Here is a 13665-nt window from a genome sequence, read left to right on the forward strand (position 1 = left end):
ATATCCTGTGACCTACCAGTCAAGGTCTACTCATAGGTTTAGGGGTATGTCTAATTATAAATGTTAAGCTGAAATACAAAAAATGTTAAGCTGAAATATAAAAATATGTATTTTTAAACAAATAAAGTAAAAATAATTTTTTTTGGTCAGGCATGGTGCACACATGTGATCCCAGCACTTTGGGAGGCTAAGGCAGGGAGATCACAAGTTTGTGCCCAGTCTGGAAAATTTAGCAAGATCTTGTCTCAAAATAAAATAATATAAGCCGGGCGTGTTGGTGCACTCCTATAATTCCAGCACTCAGGAGGCTGAGGCAGGAGGATCATTTCAAGTTCAAGAACAGCCTGGGCTACAAACTGAGCTTAAGGCCAGCCTGAACTGCATAGCAAAACACTGTCTCAAAAAGACAAAAAAAAAAAAGGAGCTGTGGGTGTAGCTCAATAAAAAAGCCCTGAGTTCAGTTCCCAGGGCCAATTTAAAAGTGCTTTAAAATTTTTTATTTTAAAAACTAAATCAGGAGGCCAGTGGTATAAATCAGTAATAACACACTTGGCCTAGCATGTGCAAGGCCCTGGGTTTGATACCTAATGCCATCAAAAATATAAAAAGAAAGAAACTGAATTAAAGGCTAACATAAAAATAGCTTAAAAATATTAATGTGACTGTGTTGTCAAACTGACTAGTAGGGAACAACAGACTACCTGAGAACTGAATAAATTAAGCACATAGAAATATTTGCAAATAGTAACTGCCTCTTCTGCTTCCCAGATCAACAATATAGTTTTAAATCATCCTCATTTGCTGCCAAAAACATTACTGCTATAATAATTTTTTATTCCTTCCTATTACTACCTAATAGGGTCATATTGCAGCCAGAGTCCAAAGCTGTCAAAATTAAAATTCACTTCAAAAGTAATAACAGGTCCACATTGCACTAAATGTTACGTTTTAAAAGGCAAAGTATTAAGTCTCTAAAATGGGTTCTGATCTTTCTTTCCTTCATGTTTTAACCATTAATAACAATCTTTTCCCTAGCAGAGTTCTTTGAACAACGAAAATTATTTTTGAACTTATTGTGACATTCTCACAAAAAAGGATTAAGGCAGGGGTTGATGGTAATTTGACGATGGTGCTATAAATGGCTAACATGTGGCATGTTCCTTCTATAATGACTTTTCTAGAGTGAACTGATGTTACTAAAAAATCCACGTCACCATTTTGCTACTAGTCATCACCAGAAGTACCTCATCTGGTGGTAAAATGTTTACTTGTATTATAATCTAATTTTTAATTACCTTTATATATATTTGCTTAGGATAAATATATGTAAAAATTCAGAATAATATCGATCATACCCTGCTCTAGTCAGCACATGCCCATTTCTAACTTGGAACGTTCATGAAGAAGAACCAAATAGCTAAGTCTGGTGGTACAAACCTTTGATCTCAGCACTCTGGGAGGCTGACACAGGAGGATCAAAAGTTCAAGATTAGCTTAGACAATTTAGTAAAATCCTGTCTCAAAAAACAAACAAACAACAAAAGCTGCATTTTTAAAAAATAAAAAAGGAGCCAAGCATGGTGGCACATGTCTGTAATCCCAGCACTCAGGAGGCTAAAGCAGGAGGATCACCTCAAGTTGAATGCCAGCCTGGGCTACATGGTGAGTTCAAGGACAGCCTGAATTACAAAGCAAGACCTTGTCTCAAAAAGCCAAAAAATTTTTTTAAATAAATGAATAAATAAGGATATAGGCAACTAAATATAAAAACTCTTCAGAAAGGTTTTTTCTATACTTAGATAGTACTGAATACTTTTATTATTAGTTGAGCTGATGGAATTGAGCCACAGTGACATTTGTGACGGAAAGGGAAGATGGAAATGATTCCATTAACCTAGAGTGCTGTGACATATGGTAATCATAGGTGGTAGAATAGCTGTGTTGGACAAGGGTAGAAATAAGCCATGTGGCACAGACATTATCAATTACCACACATGGTAACCATGCTGACACAAGACATCTTTTCCAGAAAGAAAATGATCTGGGCATATGCAGTGGTTTGCTGCATTATGAAAGAGTGATCTATAAATGACATATCTGGCACCAATACAGCACACGATTTTCAGTAATTCTGAAAACAGGATGAAGACTTGATGAACTTCTATCTACTTAAAATAATACATGTAATTATTTGCACAAAGGCAGAAAATCAAAATATGTACATAAAGTAAACATGGTCCCTTCATGCATAAAACTATCTTTTAAATATCCTTTAAATTGTCTTATAAAATTCTTAATAATTTAATGACTCTTTTTTTGAGACACACTCTTGCTATGTAGCTCAGGCTGAACTCAAACTCACTATGTAGCCCAAGCCGGCCTTGAATTTGAAATCCTCTTGCCTCAGCCTCCCCAGTTCTGGGATTAAAAGACATGTGGCACCATACTCAGCTAATTTCATGATGCAGGTATAAAGCCTACAGGCCAATGTTCAAGATTAGATCTAGAGAGATAAAATTGTAATTACTTTTTCCAAATGTTGGAAAAAATACCTAAGTGTAAAGAAACATAATAACAACTATGTTTTAAGAAAATTTAACATGCAAATATTCTTTCAGATGAGTGCAAGATGGGTTGAAGAAGAGAGATTAAAGGCTGGAATCAGTTGGGCAACAGGAGCCAAAGACAGTACAAAGAAGAATGGAATAAAGGTATACGGAAGAAGCCAAAAAGACACAAGATAAGGTCTGAGGTGTGAAGGCACCTGAAGATATAGCTTGGTAAGATCTGGCAACCCACTCAGAGAGGCTCTCAAGTGGCTGTGCCAGTTAGTTAGCCACTACTGCAAAACAAATGACCCCCAAATTCAGTGGCTAAAACAAGAAACATTTCACTACTTTTCATAGCTCTATAGATTGACTGGGCTCAAAGAGGTGGTTCTCACTTGCAGGCATCAAAGGGTTGCCCTAGATACCAGTCAGGGATAGGATATCTAAGGATTCAACTGGGATGGGTATCCAATGTTTTGTTCATTTATATTGCCAAAAAGAGTTGAAAAAGACTATTGTGTGAATATTGACCATGATACTAATTTCAATGTACTGCTAAACTATCAGTTGATTGCTAAACTAGCAGTTGACAGCTAGAACTGTCAACTAAAATGCTTGCACTTAACAACTTCTACATGATGGCCTTAGGATGGGCAGACTTCTTACATGGGGGTTTAGGGCTTCAAAAGTGAGTGTTCCAGCAGAGCGTGGTGGCACACATCTGTAATCCCAGCACTCAGGAGGGTGAGGCAGGAGGATGGCTATGAGTTCAATACCAGCCTGAACTACATAGCAAGAGCCTGTCTCAAAAAACCAAAACAAAAAAAGCGAGTGTCCAGTGATAGTTTTTTATGACTTCATTTCCTAAGTTATTATTACTTCTATGGCCCTTTATGGTCAAAGCAATATATAGGCCCCTTTAGACTCGAGAGAAAAGATATAACACAACCCACCTGAGGGGGGAAGTGCCAAAGAATTTGTTTTAAACTATCGTAACAACATTTAGCTTCATGGATTTATGACAAAGTTCAGCAACTTGAACTTGAAGCCTCAGAAATGTGTGTTCCAAATTTAATTACATGGGGTGGATATTAACTAGTGCTAACAAGTCTATAAGAATCCAATATATAAAAACCACAAGGGCAAGCAACACAAGAATTTATAGTGAGAACTATGAATTCCAGTGAGAGCAGACATTTGCATTGATCTGGCTTTAACTGGGAGATCTAATTACCAACAGGTTGGTAATTAATACACAAGCAATCAGATAAAAGTTCATTACAATTCAAATGTTTAATGATATCCAGTTGAGATAGTCTAATACAACTAAAAATATGTTTTAAAAAATATCACACTATGAGATGTCATTCTTTTTTGGGGGGGGGATACCAGGAATCAAACTCAGGACTTCCTGATTACCAGGCAGGCACTGTACCACTGAGCTGTATTTGGCCTCTGAGATGTCATTCTTAAGGAAAGTATCAAACTGGAAAAAAAAAAAAAAAAGTAACATGTGGTCAGGAGCGTTGAAAAACAGCCACTCTCAAAACACCACATAAGGTGTAAGCTACTAATCTTCCTCGGGGACCACTTAGCAAAAACTATCAAACTGTTAAACACATATATTCACATCAATTCTTTATATCTTCATTAAAGGCTAAATATCTATCAGTAAGTGATTAAGCAACAGAACATTCAGTGGAATGCTACACAGCAATTTTTTAATCAAAAAGTTCTACATGTATTGACACAAAAATAAGGTGCTTCACAGTGTGTGTATTATTTAAGAAGGTGTTGGATGAAAAATAATTTATATTTTAGATACACAGAACAGCTCTACAAGATCCTACAGGAAACTGGTAATGACTGTTGCCTCCTTAAAAGGAAGTGAATGACTAAGGGACAGGAGGTAAACAATTTTCACTGGCTTTTAAAATCTAGTGCTTTTTAAATTTAAATCCTGTACAAGGGGCTGGGGATTTAGCTCAGCGGCAAAAGCGCCTGCCTGGCAAGTGCAAGGTCGTGAGTTCAGTTCCCGGTACCGGAGAAAAAAAACAAAAAAACAAACAAACAAAAAAAAAAACAAATCCTGTACAAATACGGTGTAATTAAAAAAAATTAAGTCAGGCATAGTCACATATAACTAGTACTCTGGGAGGCAGAGGCAGGAGGATTCCAAGTTTGAATTCTGCCTGGGAAATTTAGTGACTTAATTGAGACCCTGCCTCACAAAATTGGGGCTGGAGCTATATCTCAGTGTAAAGGCCCTGAATTCAGTCCCAAGTACTGCAAAAATAAATAAGTAAATAAATAAATGTATGTATGTATGTTAGCAAACTAATTTTTAAAAAGCAAAAAAAAAAAAAAAAAAAAAAAAAAACCACCTAGAGAGGTGGTACCAGGGCTTAGACCCAGGGTCCTTGCATGGAGCTACATCTCCAGCCCTTTTTCATTTTTTATGAGTCCAGGTCTCAGCTGCTAAGTTGCCACAGCTGGACTGGAACTTGTTATCCTCCTGCCTCAGCCTCCCCAAGAGCAAGGATGACAGGTGTACACAACCATACTTGGCTAACTTTTTTTTAAAAAAAGAACACAGCAGTAATTGTTATATAATAATTATGCTTCCCCCTCCCCTTTGGACCTTGATTTATATAAATTCTTTTTTTTAAAGGTTTTTGTTGTTGTTTATTTATTTATTTTTTGCACTGTAAGGGAAATGAACCCAGGACCTCATGTGTGCTAGGCGTGTGCTCTGCCACAGAGCTACAGCCCTAGCCCAATTTATATAAATTCTTAATGGAAGTTTTCTTACATTTGGCTTTTGTCTTTTACCTTGTAGTTTTGTATTTTGAAAGTAGGTAGGACATAATTTCCACGAGTTCTCAAGCCTTTCTGAGTAAGCCCAACTTTGATGTCCTCATAAAATAAGCTACACATAAAATCACAACCAGAGTATTAGTGTCTTTAATTTAAAAACTCACATCTTACTACACATAATGAAAGTTAGCTGAAACTTAGAAACTTAGAAAGGGCTATGTTAATGGCAAACTAAAATGGAAAACAGGCAAAGGAATATACTTCGGTCAAAAATACATGAAATCATGTCAACATGTTTTATGCCAAAATCAGTTCTGAGGGAGCAAAATGTTCTGTAAATTTTAACAGTAACAGTAAATTTAGGCACCGATGTTAACTAAAAATACATATTATGAACAGCCAGCCTCTCTTCTGCAACTCAATGGTTTTTTTTTAAAGCAACAGAACATTTCAAAATTGTGTCTTAAAACTGAAATGCAATGTATCAGAATGGGAACCCTACCATTATTGATCTTGAAAATAAAAATGTATAAATGTCATTCTTTTCACTATTTCTAGTACTGATCATTTTAAATAAATATTTAATAATGACTACAAAGGCAGACACTCAAAACCTAGACCAACAAACTGGTTTTTTTAAAATTTATTTTATAGTGCTGGGCATGGAGCCCAGGGCTTTGCACACTTGAGGCAAGCATGGAGCAATGGATTTAAGCAATCATTTAGTCTGATCTTGTTTTAAAAATAAGGTCATGACACAAGAAAATAAAGGTGCCAAAACTGATGTGGCTCGTTAATGTCTCAACTGGAATTAGAATGCCGGCCTTCTAATCCTGAGATTTTTCTACCACATTAGACTCTAATTTTAGGGCAACCCATTTGGGACCCTGCCTGTCCCTCAGGAGCTATTCCTTGTCCCCACTCTTATTACCCAATAAACTTTCCTACTCTAAAACAAAACAAAACCTCTAATTTTATCACAAATTGTAAACATTTTAGTAAGAATATTACTAACAAGAGAAATAGCTTTAGAGCTGGGCATGGTGGCAGAAGTCTGTAATCCCAGCTTCTCAGAAGGCTGAGGCAAAAGGGCTGCAAGTGTGAGGCTAGCCTGAGCAACTGAGGGAGACCCAGTCTTAAAGTAAAATATATTCCTTTTTTTTTTTTTTTTTTGGTACCAGGAATCAAACTCAGGACCTTGTGCTTGCCAGGCAGGCACTGTGCCGCTGAGCTATATCCCCGGCCCTCAGAGTAAAATCTAAAGGGCTTGGGATGTAGCTTAGCTCTGTAGCACTTATCTATAAGTTCCTGGGTTCAATTCCCAGTGCTGAGAAAAGGAGGGGTGGAGCTGGGTGTGGTCAATCACATCTGTAATCCTACCAGAGACTGAGGCAGGAGGATCATGAGTTTGAGGCCAGCCTGGGCTACACAGTTAAGACTGTCTCAAAAAACAAACAAAAACAAGTAACACTTTAGAAATAACCCAAATGTCTATCCACAGATGAATGGATAAAAGAAATGTAGTATAAACATAAAATGGAATATTATTTAACCTTTAAAAGGTATGAATTTTTTATATATGATACAATCTAGAAGAACTTTAGAATTACACCAAGTGAATGCTGACTTAGGCAGCACATATACTAGAAATATGCCAAGTGAAATGATCTAGGCACAAAAGAAAAGATATTGTATGCTTCCACTTATATGAATTACAATAGGCAAATTCATAAAAATGGGAAGTAGATGAGAAATTATTAGGGGCTGTGGGCAAAAGAGTATGGGGAGTTACTACTTAATGTGTATAGTTTCTATGTGGGATGATGAAAAGTTTTAGAAATAGTGGTAATAGATTAGGGCCTGGTGGCACACGCCTATAATCCCAGCACTTGGGGAGGCTGAGGCAGTCTGAGCAACCTGGCAACCTAGTGAGACCCTAACTCAAAAAAAAAGTGGTAATGGTTGCATAACGTTGTGAATATAATGAACATTAACTCTGTACACTTACAAATGGTTTAAATGGCAAAATTTTTGGTACCAGGAATTGAACACAGGACCTTGCGTTTGCCAGGCAGGTGCTGTGCCACTGAGCTATCTCCCCGGCCAGGCAAATTTTTCTTATAACTATTCTACCACAGTAAAAATGTAAAAATATTTTTTTAGTATATGTGCTGCCGAAGTTAGCACAAAAATGTAAAAATAAAAACCAAGAATGTTATAGAGTTCAAAAAGTGCTCTGAAATACCATCCCATGCATGACCAAGTGGAAACAGTATATTTATCTGACCACTTGAAAAGAAAATTTACCCTAAATATCTTATTTGAAATATTGATTCATTCAACAAGCAATAGTTAAATGTGTGTTAGGCATTAGATAGATGAGTAGAAGAAAGGAAGGAAGAAAAGCAGACAGGCTAGCCTATCCCATCTACCTTACAGAGTTGCTAGAAGGACCAAATAAAATTATGTAAAAGTTTCTCATAAATAATAAACCACTCTACTGTGGTGGAGCACACTTGTAATTGCAGCACTTGGGAGGCTGAGGCAGGAGGATTACTGCAAGTTCAAGGCCAGCCTGGACTACACAGTGAGTTCAAGGCTAGTCTGAACTACTTAGCGAGACCTTGTCTCAAAAAAACAAAAAACAAAAACAAACAAACAAAAAAAGCACTATAGACAAAAGTATGTTTAAGTTATGTACCTCCAAAATTAAAGCCTTAAGTCATAACACTCTGAAAGCACTTCAACAACAGATATTTGGTATATGTGCAGTTGAAGCAAGCACATCAAGAGATATTTGTAAAACCAAAAAAAGAATTAGCAAAAAGAAAAAATATATACTTATATGAACATTTGGAAAAGTATAAATTTATGATCAGTTAAAGATATTGGTAGCATGATCTCTAACATTTCCTCTAGCAATATAGATCTATAATAACTGCATTTGAGATGTGAAGTTCCTATCCTAAAAATGAAACAAAACCATGAATTAGGTTATATAGCTTTTAATTCTATACTTCATTGTACTTACACTTTCCATAATTTCCATAGACTCTAGGAAAGGGTTTCTCAAACCAGAGCAAACTTTAAATTTCTAATATTTGTTTTCCCACTATGAATAATTTTTTACATAGGTTATATTAATGGCCTGTGTTGTACTAACTTGGCCAAGGCATGGTAAAACATGGAAGTGACAAAAAAAATCACTGGAAACGTTTTCTGTGTAATTGCAAATATATTTGTGTCAGTCAATTTTCTATCACTAGAACAAATACCTGAGATAATCAACCTGTAATGGGAAAAAGGATTCTTTTGGCTCACAATTTTGGAGGTTCTAGTTCATGATGAGGGGCCCACAGCTTCTGGGCCTCTGTTTGGGGGTACCGGATGGCAATGGCAGGAACATGTGCCAGAAAAGTACTAGGGGCCCATGATCCCCTTTGGAATCCGCCCTCACTGACCTAAACATTTTTCCACTAGGCTTCACCTCTTACAAAATTTCCACCACTTCCCAATAATGCCTCCCTGAGGAGCAAGACTTTACCCACATGGACTTCTGGGGACACTTAACTCCCAAACTATAGCAATACTTAGGGATGTATATAAAGCATCAGAAAGAATGATCATAGGGCCAGGGATATAGGCTCAGCGGCACAAGTGCCTGCCTGCCAAGTGCAAGGTCCTGAGTTTGATCCCTGGTACCGGAAAAAAAAAAAAAAAAAAAGAAAGAAAGAATGATCACAGCAATGGCATGGAATAAAAGCAATATATATCTTTTGAATTTACCATACTGTCTACAAGATGAAACCCAGATGCGATCAGTGACCTGCTAGGAAGTAAGGCTTTTAAATCAATTTACTAGTCTAGCATGAGATGGCAACCTTATATAAACTGGGAGTAATAGGTGTAATATCACATCATGAGTTAAAATGAACAGAGAATGCTAGGGGGAAAAGTTTACATCTGTATCCATTTCACAGCTAAATAAGAATAATCTTTGAAGCTGAGCATGAGGGCTCATCCCTGCGATCCCATCACTCTGGGAGCCTAAGTGAGGAGCATCCCAAATTCAAGCCCACTTTGGGCAACTTGACAGCTTGGGTGATCCTAACACTGAAAAAAAAAAAAGGATCCCCAGTACATATGTGGAATCTGAAAAAGATGATAAGAAAGCAGAAGGAAGACTCTTACGAGACCAGACAAAGGGAATTTGGGGAGAGGGGAGGGGAAGAATGTGTAAACAGCAGTAACAGCAAGATGAATATAATCAAAATATAGTCAATAGACCCTCCAAGGGGAAAAAAACTAAAACTAGAATGGTGGCCAGGCACAGGGGATGATAGCGGGGTGTGTGTGAAAATGATCAAAGTATATTCTGTGCATGCACCAATCTGCCAAAATGGAACTCATTAATATGCACTAATAAAAAATGTGAAACGAACAAAAAAGATTCAAAGGAAAATGTTAAGACATCTACAATTCTAAAATGAAACCTTACATCATACTTCAGTTTGGTCATCTAAAATTTGAGTCCCACCCATAAAACCAAATACAGTGATATGTTGACTCATGGTCTGTCTTAATAAAAACAAGTTGTTTTAAAGAATTACCAAAGCTACATTTAAAGAGAATTAAAAAAGCCAGGTGTGGTGGTACATGCCTGTAATCTCACCACTCAGGAGGCTGAGGCAAGAAGATCAATGTGAGTTTGAAGCCAGCCTGTGCTACATAAGCGAGTTCAAGGCTAGCTTGCACTGTATAGCGAGACCTTACCTCAAAAAAAAAAAAAAAAGAAAAAAATGTATTCCTAGGATTATCTAGGCTAACAGACAAAGAACTTTTCCAGTCTGACTAGTAAATTCAGACTGACCACATGAGATTACCTCTCCACATTTGGAATATGTAATGTCTATCACCTCTCTTAAATGTCACTGAAAATGAAAACACAGCAAAATACTAATTTTACAAAACTGCTTTAGAAAACCTTTTTTAGAAGATCACATTCCTTATTTTTCCCATTAACTTCATATAATCCTGATTTGTTCATGCCGCAGTGCTTTTATATTTTAAAGTAATGATTATACACCACTTGTACACAGTGAATTTCACAACACCAATATACTTCCATACTGTGAGATTACTTTCGGGGTTACTGTTCTTCATCTGGATCTCGTGATCGTTTCCGAGAATTCAATGAACCTTCCGTTTGCAATGAACACGAAGTAGCAACAGCATCTCTAAATCCCTGAGGCTGCAAGATGAAGATACAAATATGCTTTAAGAACATTTAAAATAAAGATTTGTCTTCCTTTTTTCTCTCTTTCTTTTTTTATTATTTATTTTGAGACAGGGTCTTGCTAAGTCACTAAATTGCCCTGTTGGGCTGGAACTTTTGATCTTCCTGCTTCAGCCTCCCAGAGAGTTGAGATTTCAGGCATGTGCCACCATACCTGGCTCTTCCAAATATTTTTCAGTAGCTGACAGGAAAGCTACTTTGTGCATAAGACAGTTTATCAGACAAAATGAAGCACCTAAGCCATCTGTATAGTCTAAGTTACACTTGTAGAGGAGTATTTTATATGCACTTTTATTTCTTTTTAAATACCAGGGACTGAACCTAGGACCTCTGCATTCAGCTACATCCCTAGTTCTATTTTAATCTTTAACTTTGAGAGGGTCTTGCTAAATTGCCCAGGGTTGGCTCAAACTTTCAGTCCTTCTGCCTCAGCCTCCCAAAGTGCTGGGATTACAGGCATGTACCACCATACCTGGCTCTTACAGTAAGTATATCTTTATTTATATTAATACATATACACAGAAAAGTAACACTACACTATAAAATGTCCTCTAGGACTGGAAGTGTAGCTCAGGAGTGAGGCTCAGCAACATTCCCCTCCCAAATAAAAGAACAAAAACAAAAGTTTGCTTAAAAATAATCCTAACAGCTGGGCATGGTGGTGCACACCTGTAATCCCAGCACTCAGGAGGCTGAGGCAGGAGGATCGTCATGAGTTTGAAACCAGTCTGGGCTACAAAGTGAGCTCAAGGCCAGCCTGAACTGCATAGCGAAACCCTATCTCAAAAAAAGAAAAAAAATAATAATCCTAACAAACTTTATGATAGCTCTGCTGGAAAAGGGGAAAGGAAGTAATTTGTACTAATTCTCAAGTACATTATAAATTTTTTACAATTAAATACCCTTATAAAATTTTATCAGTAAACTACTTCAAATGCACCTAGTCAGTGCAGAATCTTAAGTGGCTAATTCAGTTGCAGAATCTCTTTTCATTTTTGCTTTTTGTCTTTATAAAAGTGAGATGCCTAGATATACATGGTACAACACTGTTGGTAAATATGCATATTTCTGTCAAAAGGGGAGTATCCTATGATGTAAATTCATAGGAAAATTAACATTTTAAAGTCTGCTATATTTGGTAGCTACGATAGATCTATAATATATAACAGCCACCGACCAATTAATGCTGGTGTATTTTCCTGTCTGACAATCTCCAACAACTTTCACTTTAAAAATCTTTAGCTACCAGGCACAGTGGCACAGAACTACAGTCGCAGCATCTTAGGAAGGCTAAGGTGTGAGGCTTGTTAGTTCAAAGCCAACCTGGGCCAGGTATGGTGGCGCACACCTGTCATCCCCGCAAGCAGAAGGATCAATACCAGCCTGGGTTAACATAGTGAGTGCAAGGCCAGTCTAAACTATGTGGCAAGACCTTGTCTCGGGTGGAAAAAAACAAACAAAGCCAACCTGGGCAAATTATTGACAGCTTGTCTCAAAACTTTAAAAAAAAAAAAAGGACTAGGTAGCCAACACCCTGGATTTCATTACTAGTGCCACCAAAAAGAAAAAAAAAAAAGGTCCTTACAGGCTGAAATTTTACCTATACTGTGGAACATACTACCCCCAAATATTTCCTTTTGAGGAGGTGGAAGGGAGACAGAAGCTAGCTATAGTTCAGTTCCGGCTGTCCTTGAACTCACTATATAGCCCAGGCTGGCCTTGAATTTTCAGGCTCCTCCTGCCTCAACCTCTGAGTGCTGGGATTACAGGCATGCAAAAACATCCCCAGCTTTTCCCTCTACTTAAGCATACATTTCAGCACCCTGAGACCATAATGTTAAATGAAATAAATCAGCTTAAATATCACATGGTTTCTCTATATGAGAAAACTAGAGTAAAAATAAAGAGCAAAATAAAAGACAACAGGAAGTCGGGAGTGAAAAATTGTTCTCAAAGGCGAAGGGGATCAAGAGGAGGTGAAAGAGATAGGGGTTAAAAAAAAAAAAGAACTAGGACGTGTTTTGTGCAAGTGCCAACTCTGCACAAGGTTTGTAAACATCGTGTCCTACAAATGTACAAAAAAAAAGGGAAGGGATGAGAGAAGGGTAAAGGGGAAGGGAGAAGAGGGACAGGGAAGAAAAAAGGAATTAAGATGTTCCCTGTACATGTTCCAACTCCACACAAGGAACACGAGTATTATGTACTGCACACATGTATTAATAAACTAAGAAAATGTTTTTGGTCAAAAAAAAATTTCAAAAAGTGTACCCTGATTTAGTATGATTATCTTATGTGTTTTGATGTATTTTGGGCCTGTTAGTCAAACTGTTCATCTGTGTTTGATAATGAACTTGGTAACCAACCTGTAAAATAATCTGATACTGGCAAAAAAATTTTGGGGGGGGTAGAGAAGAAGGGGAAATAAAAAAGAATTGAGATGTGTTACATACAGTACATGTACTCACTCCCACAATGAATGTAATCATTATGTACTACAAACATAAATTAAGAAAAAGAGAATAAATTTCAGTCCAATTGTGACTACAGTATTCTGTGTATACTACCACTTTGGGGATATTCTAAGCATGAAAAGTTGTCCACAAATATGCATTTGGCCTACAGAAATTAACAGAAACAATTTGTAAATAATTTCCTCAAATCATTACTGCCCAGCAATACCAAAACTTCACTCTAAACAAACAATACTCACTGTGATTTCAAACATTACTGTGCACTCTCTCTGGCTTGGTGATTTGTACAATGTTGCTAACCTGTTTAGAGAAAAAGAATAAATATACACAAAAGTATAACTTTAGTTCAAATGACTGATTTCATAATTTAAATTTATAGTTTTTTGCTATACTTCTATTCTATTGTTCTTAAAAACACAGGAGAGAAAGACATAAAAACAAAAGCAAAAGCAAAAACTTCCCTCACTGGGCATTCTTGTATCCCAGCTACTGAGGAGGCTGCTAAAGTAGGAAGATCTCTGGTGCTCAAGGG

At 37.0% G+C, this 13665-nt stretch overlaps 1 protein-coding gene across 6 annotated transcripts in view; it reads right to left on the reverse strand.

Moving 5' to 3' along the window:
- The window catches only part of Rad51c (RAD51 paralog C), a 125032-nt gene that overhangs the window by 87078 nt on the left and 24289 nt on the right, over window positions 1-13665 (reverse strand). The window contains exons 8-11 of one of the 6 annotated variants that reach the window (XR_001235967.1): window positions 13373-13433; window positions 10497-10617; window positions 5382-5478; window positions 3824-4035 (exon numbers count right to left, since the gene is read on the reverse strand). Coding sequence is in view for 5 of the 6 variants with exons in the window: in XM_005393997.2 (XP_005394054.1) it covers window positions 10516-10617; window positions 13373-13433 (163 nt within the window). In the remaining variant the exon portion in view is untranslated. Of the gene's footprint in view, window positions 1-3823; window positions 4036-4953; window positions 5479-10496; window positions 10618-13372; window positions 13434-13665 lie in introns of those variants that run through there. The other 5 variants (XM_005393996.2, XM_013519222.1, XM_005393995.2 and 2 more) reach the window with 5 other exon arrangements.

This window comes from Chinchilla lanigera, unplaced genomic scaffold, assembly GCF_000276665.1.
Source record: "Chinchilla lanigera isolate Chin_1 unplaced genomic scaffold, ChiLan1.0 scaffold00050, whole genome shotgun sequence".
Classification (NCBI taxonomy): Eukaryota; Metazoa; Chordata; class Mammalia; order Rodentia; family Chinchillidae; genus Chinchilla; species Chinchilla lanigera.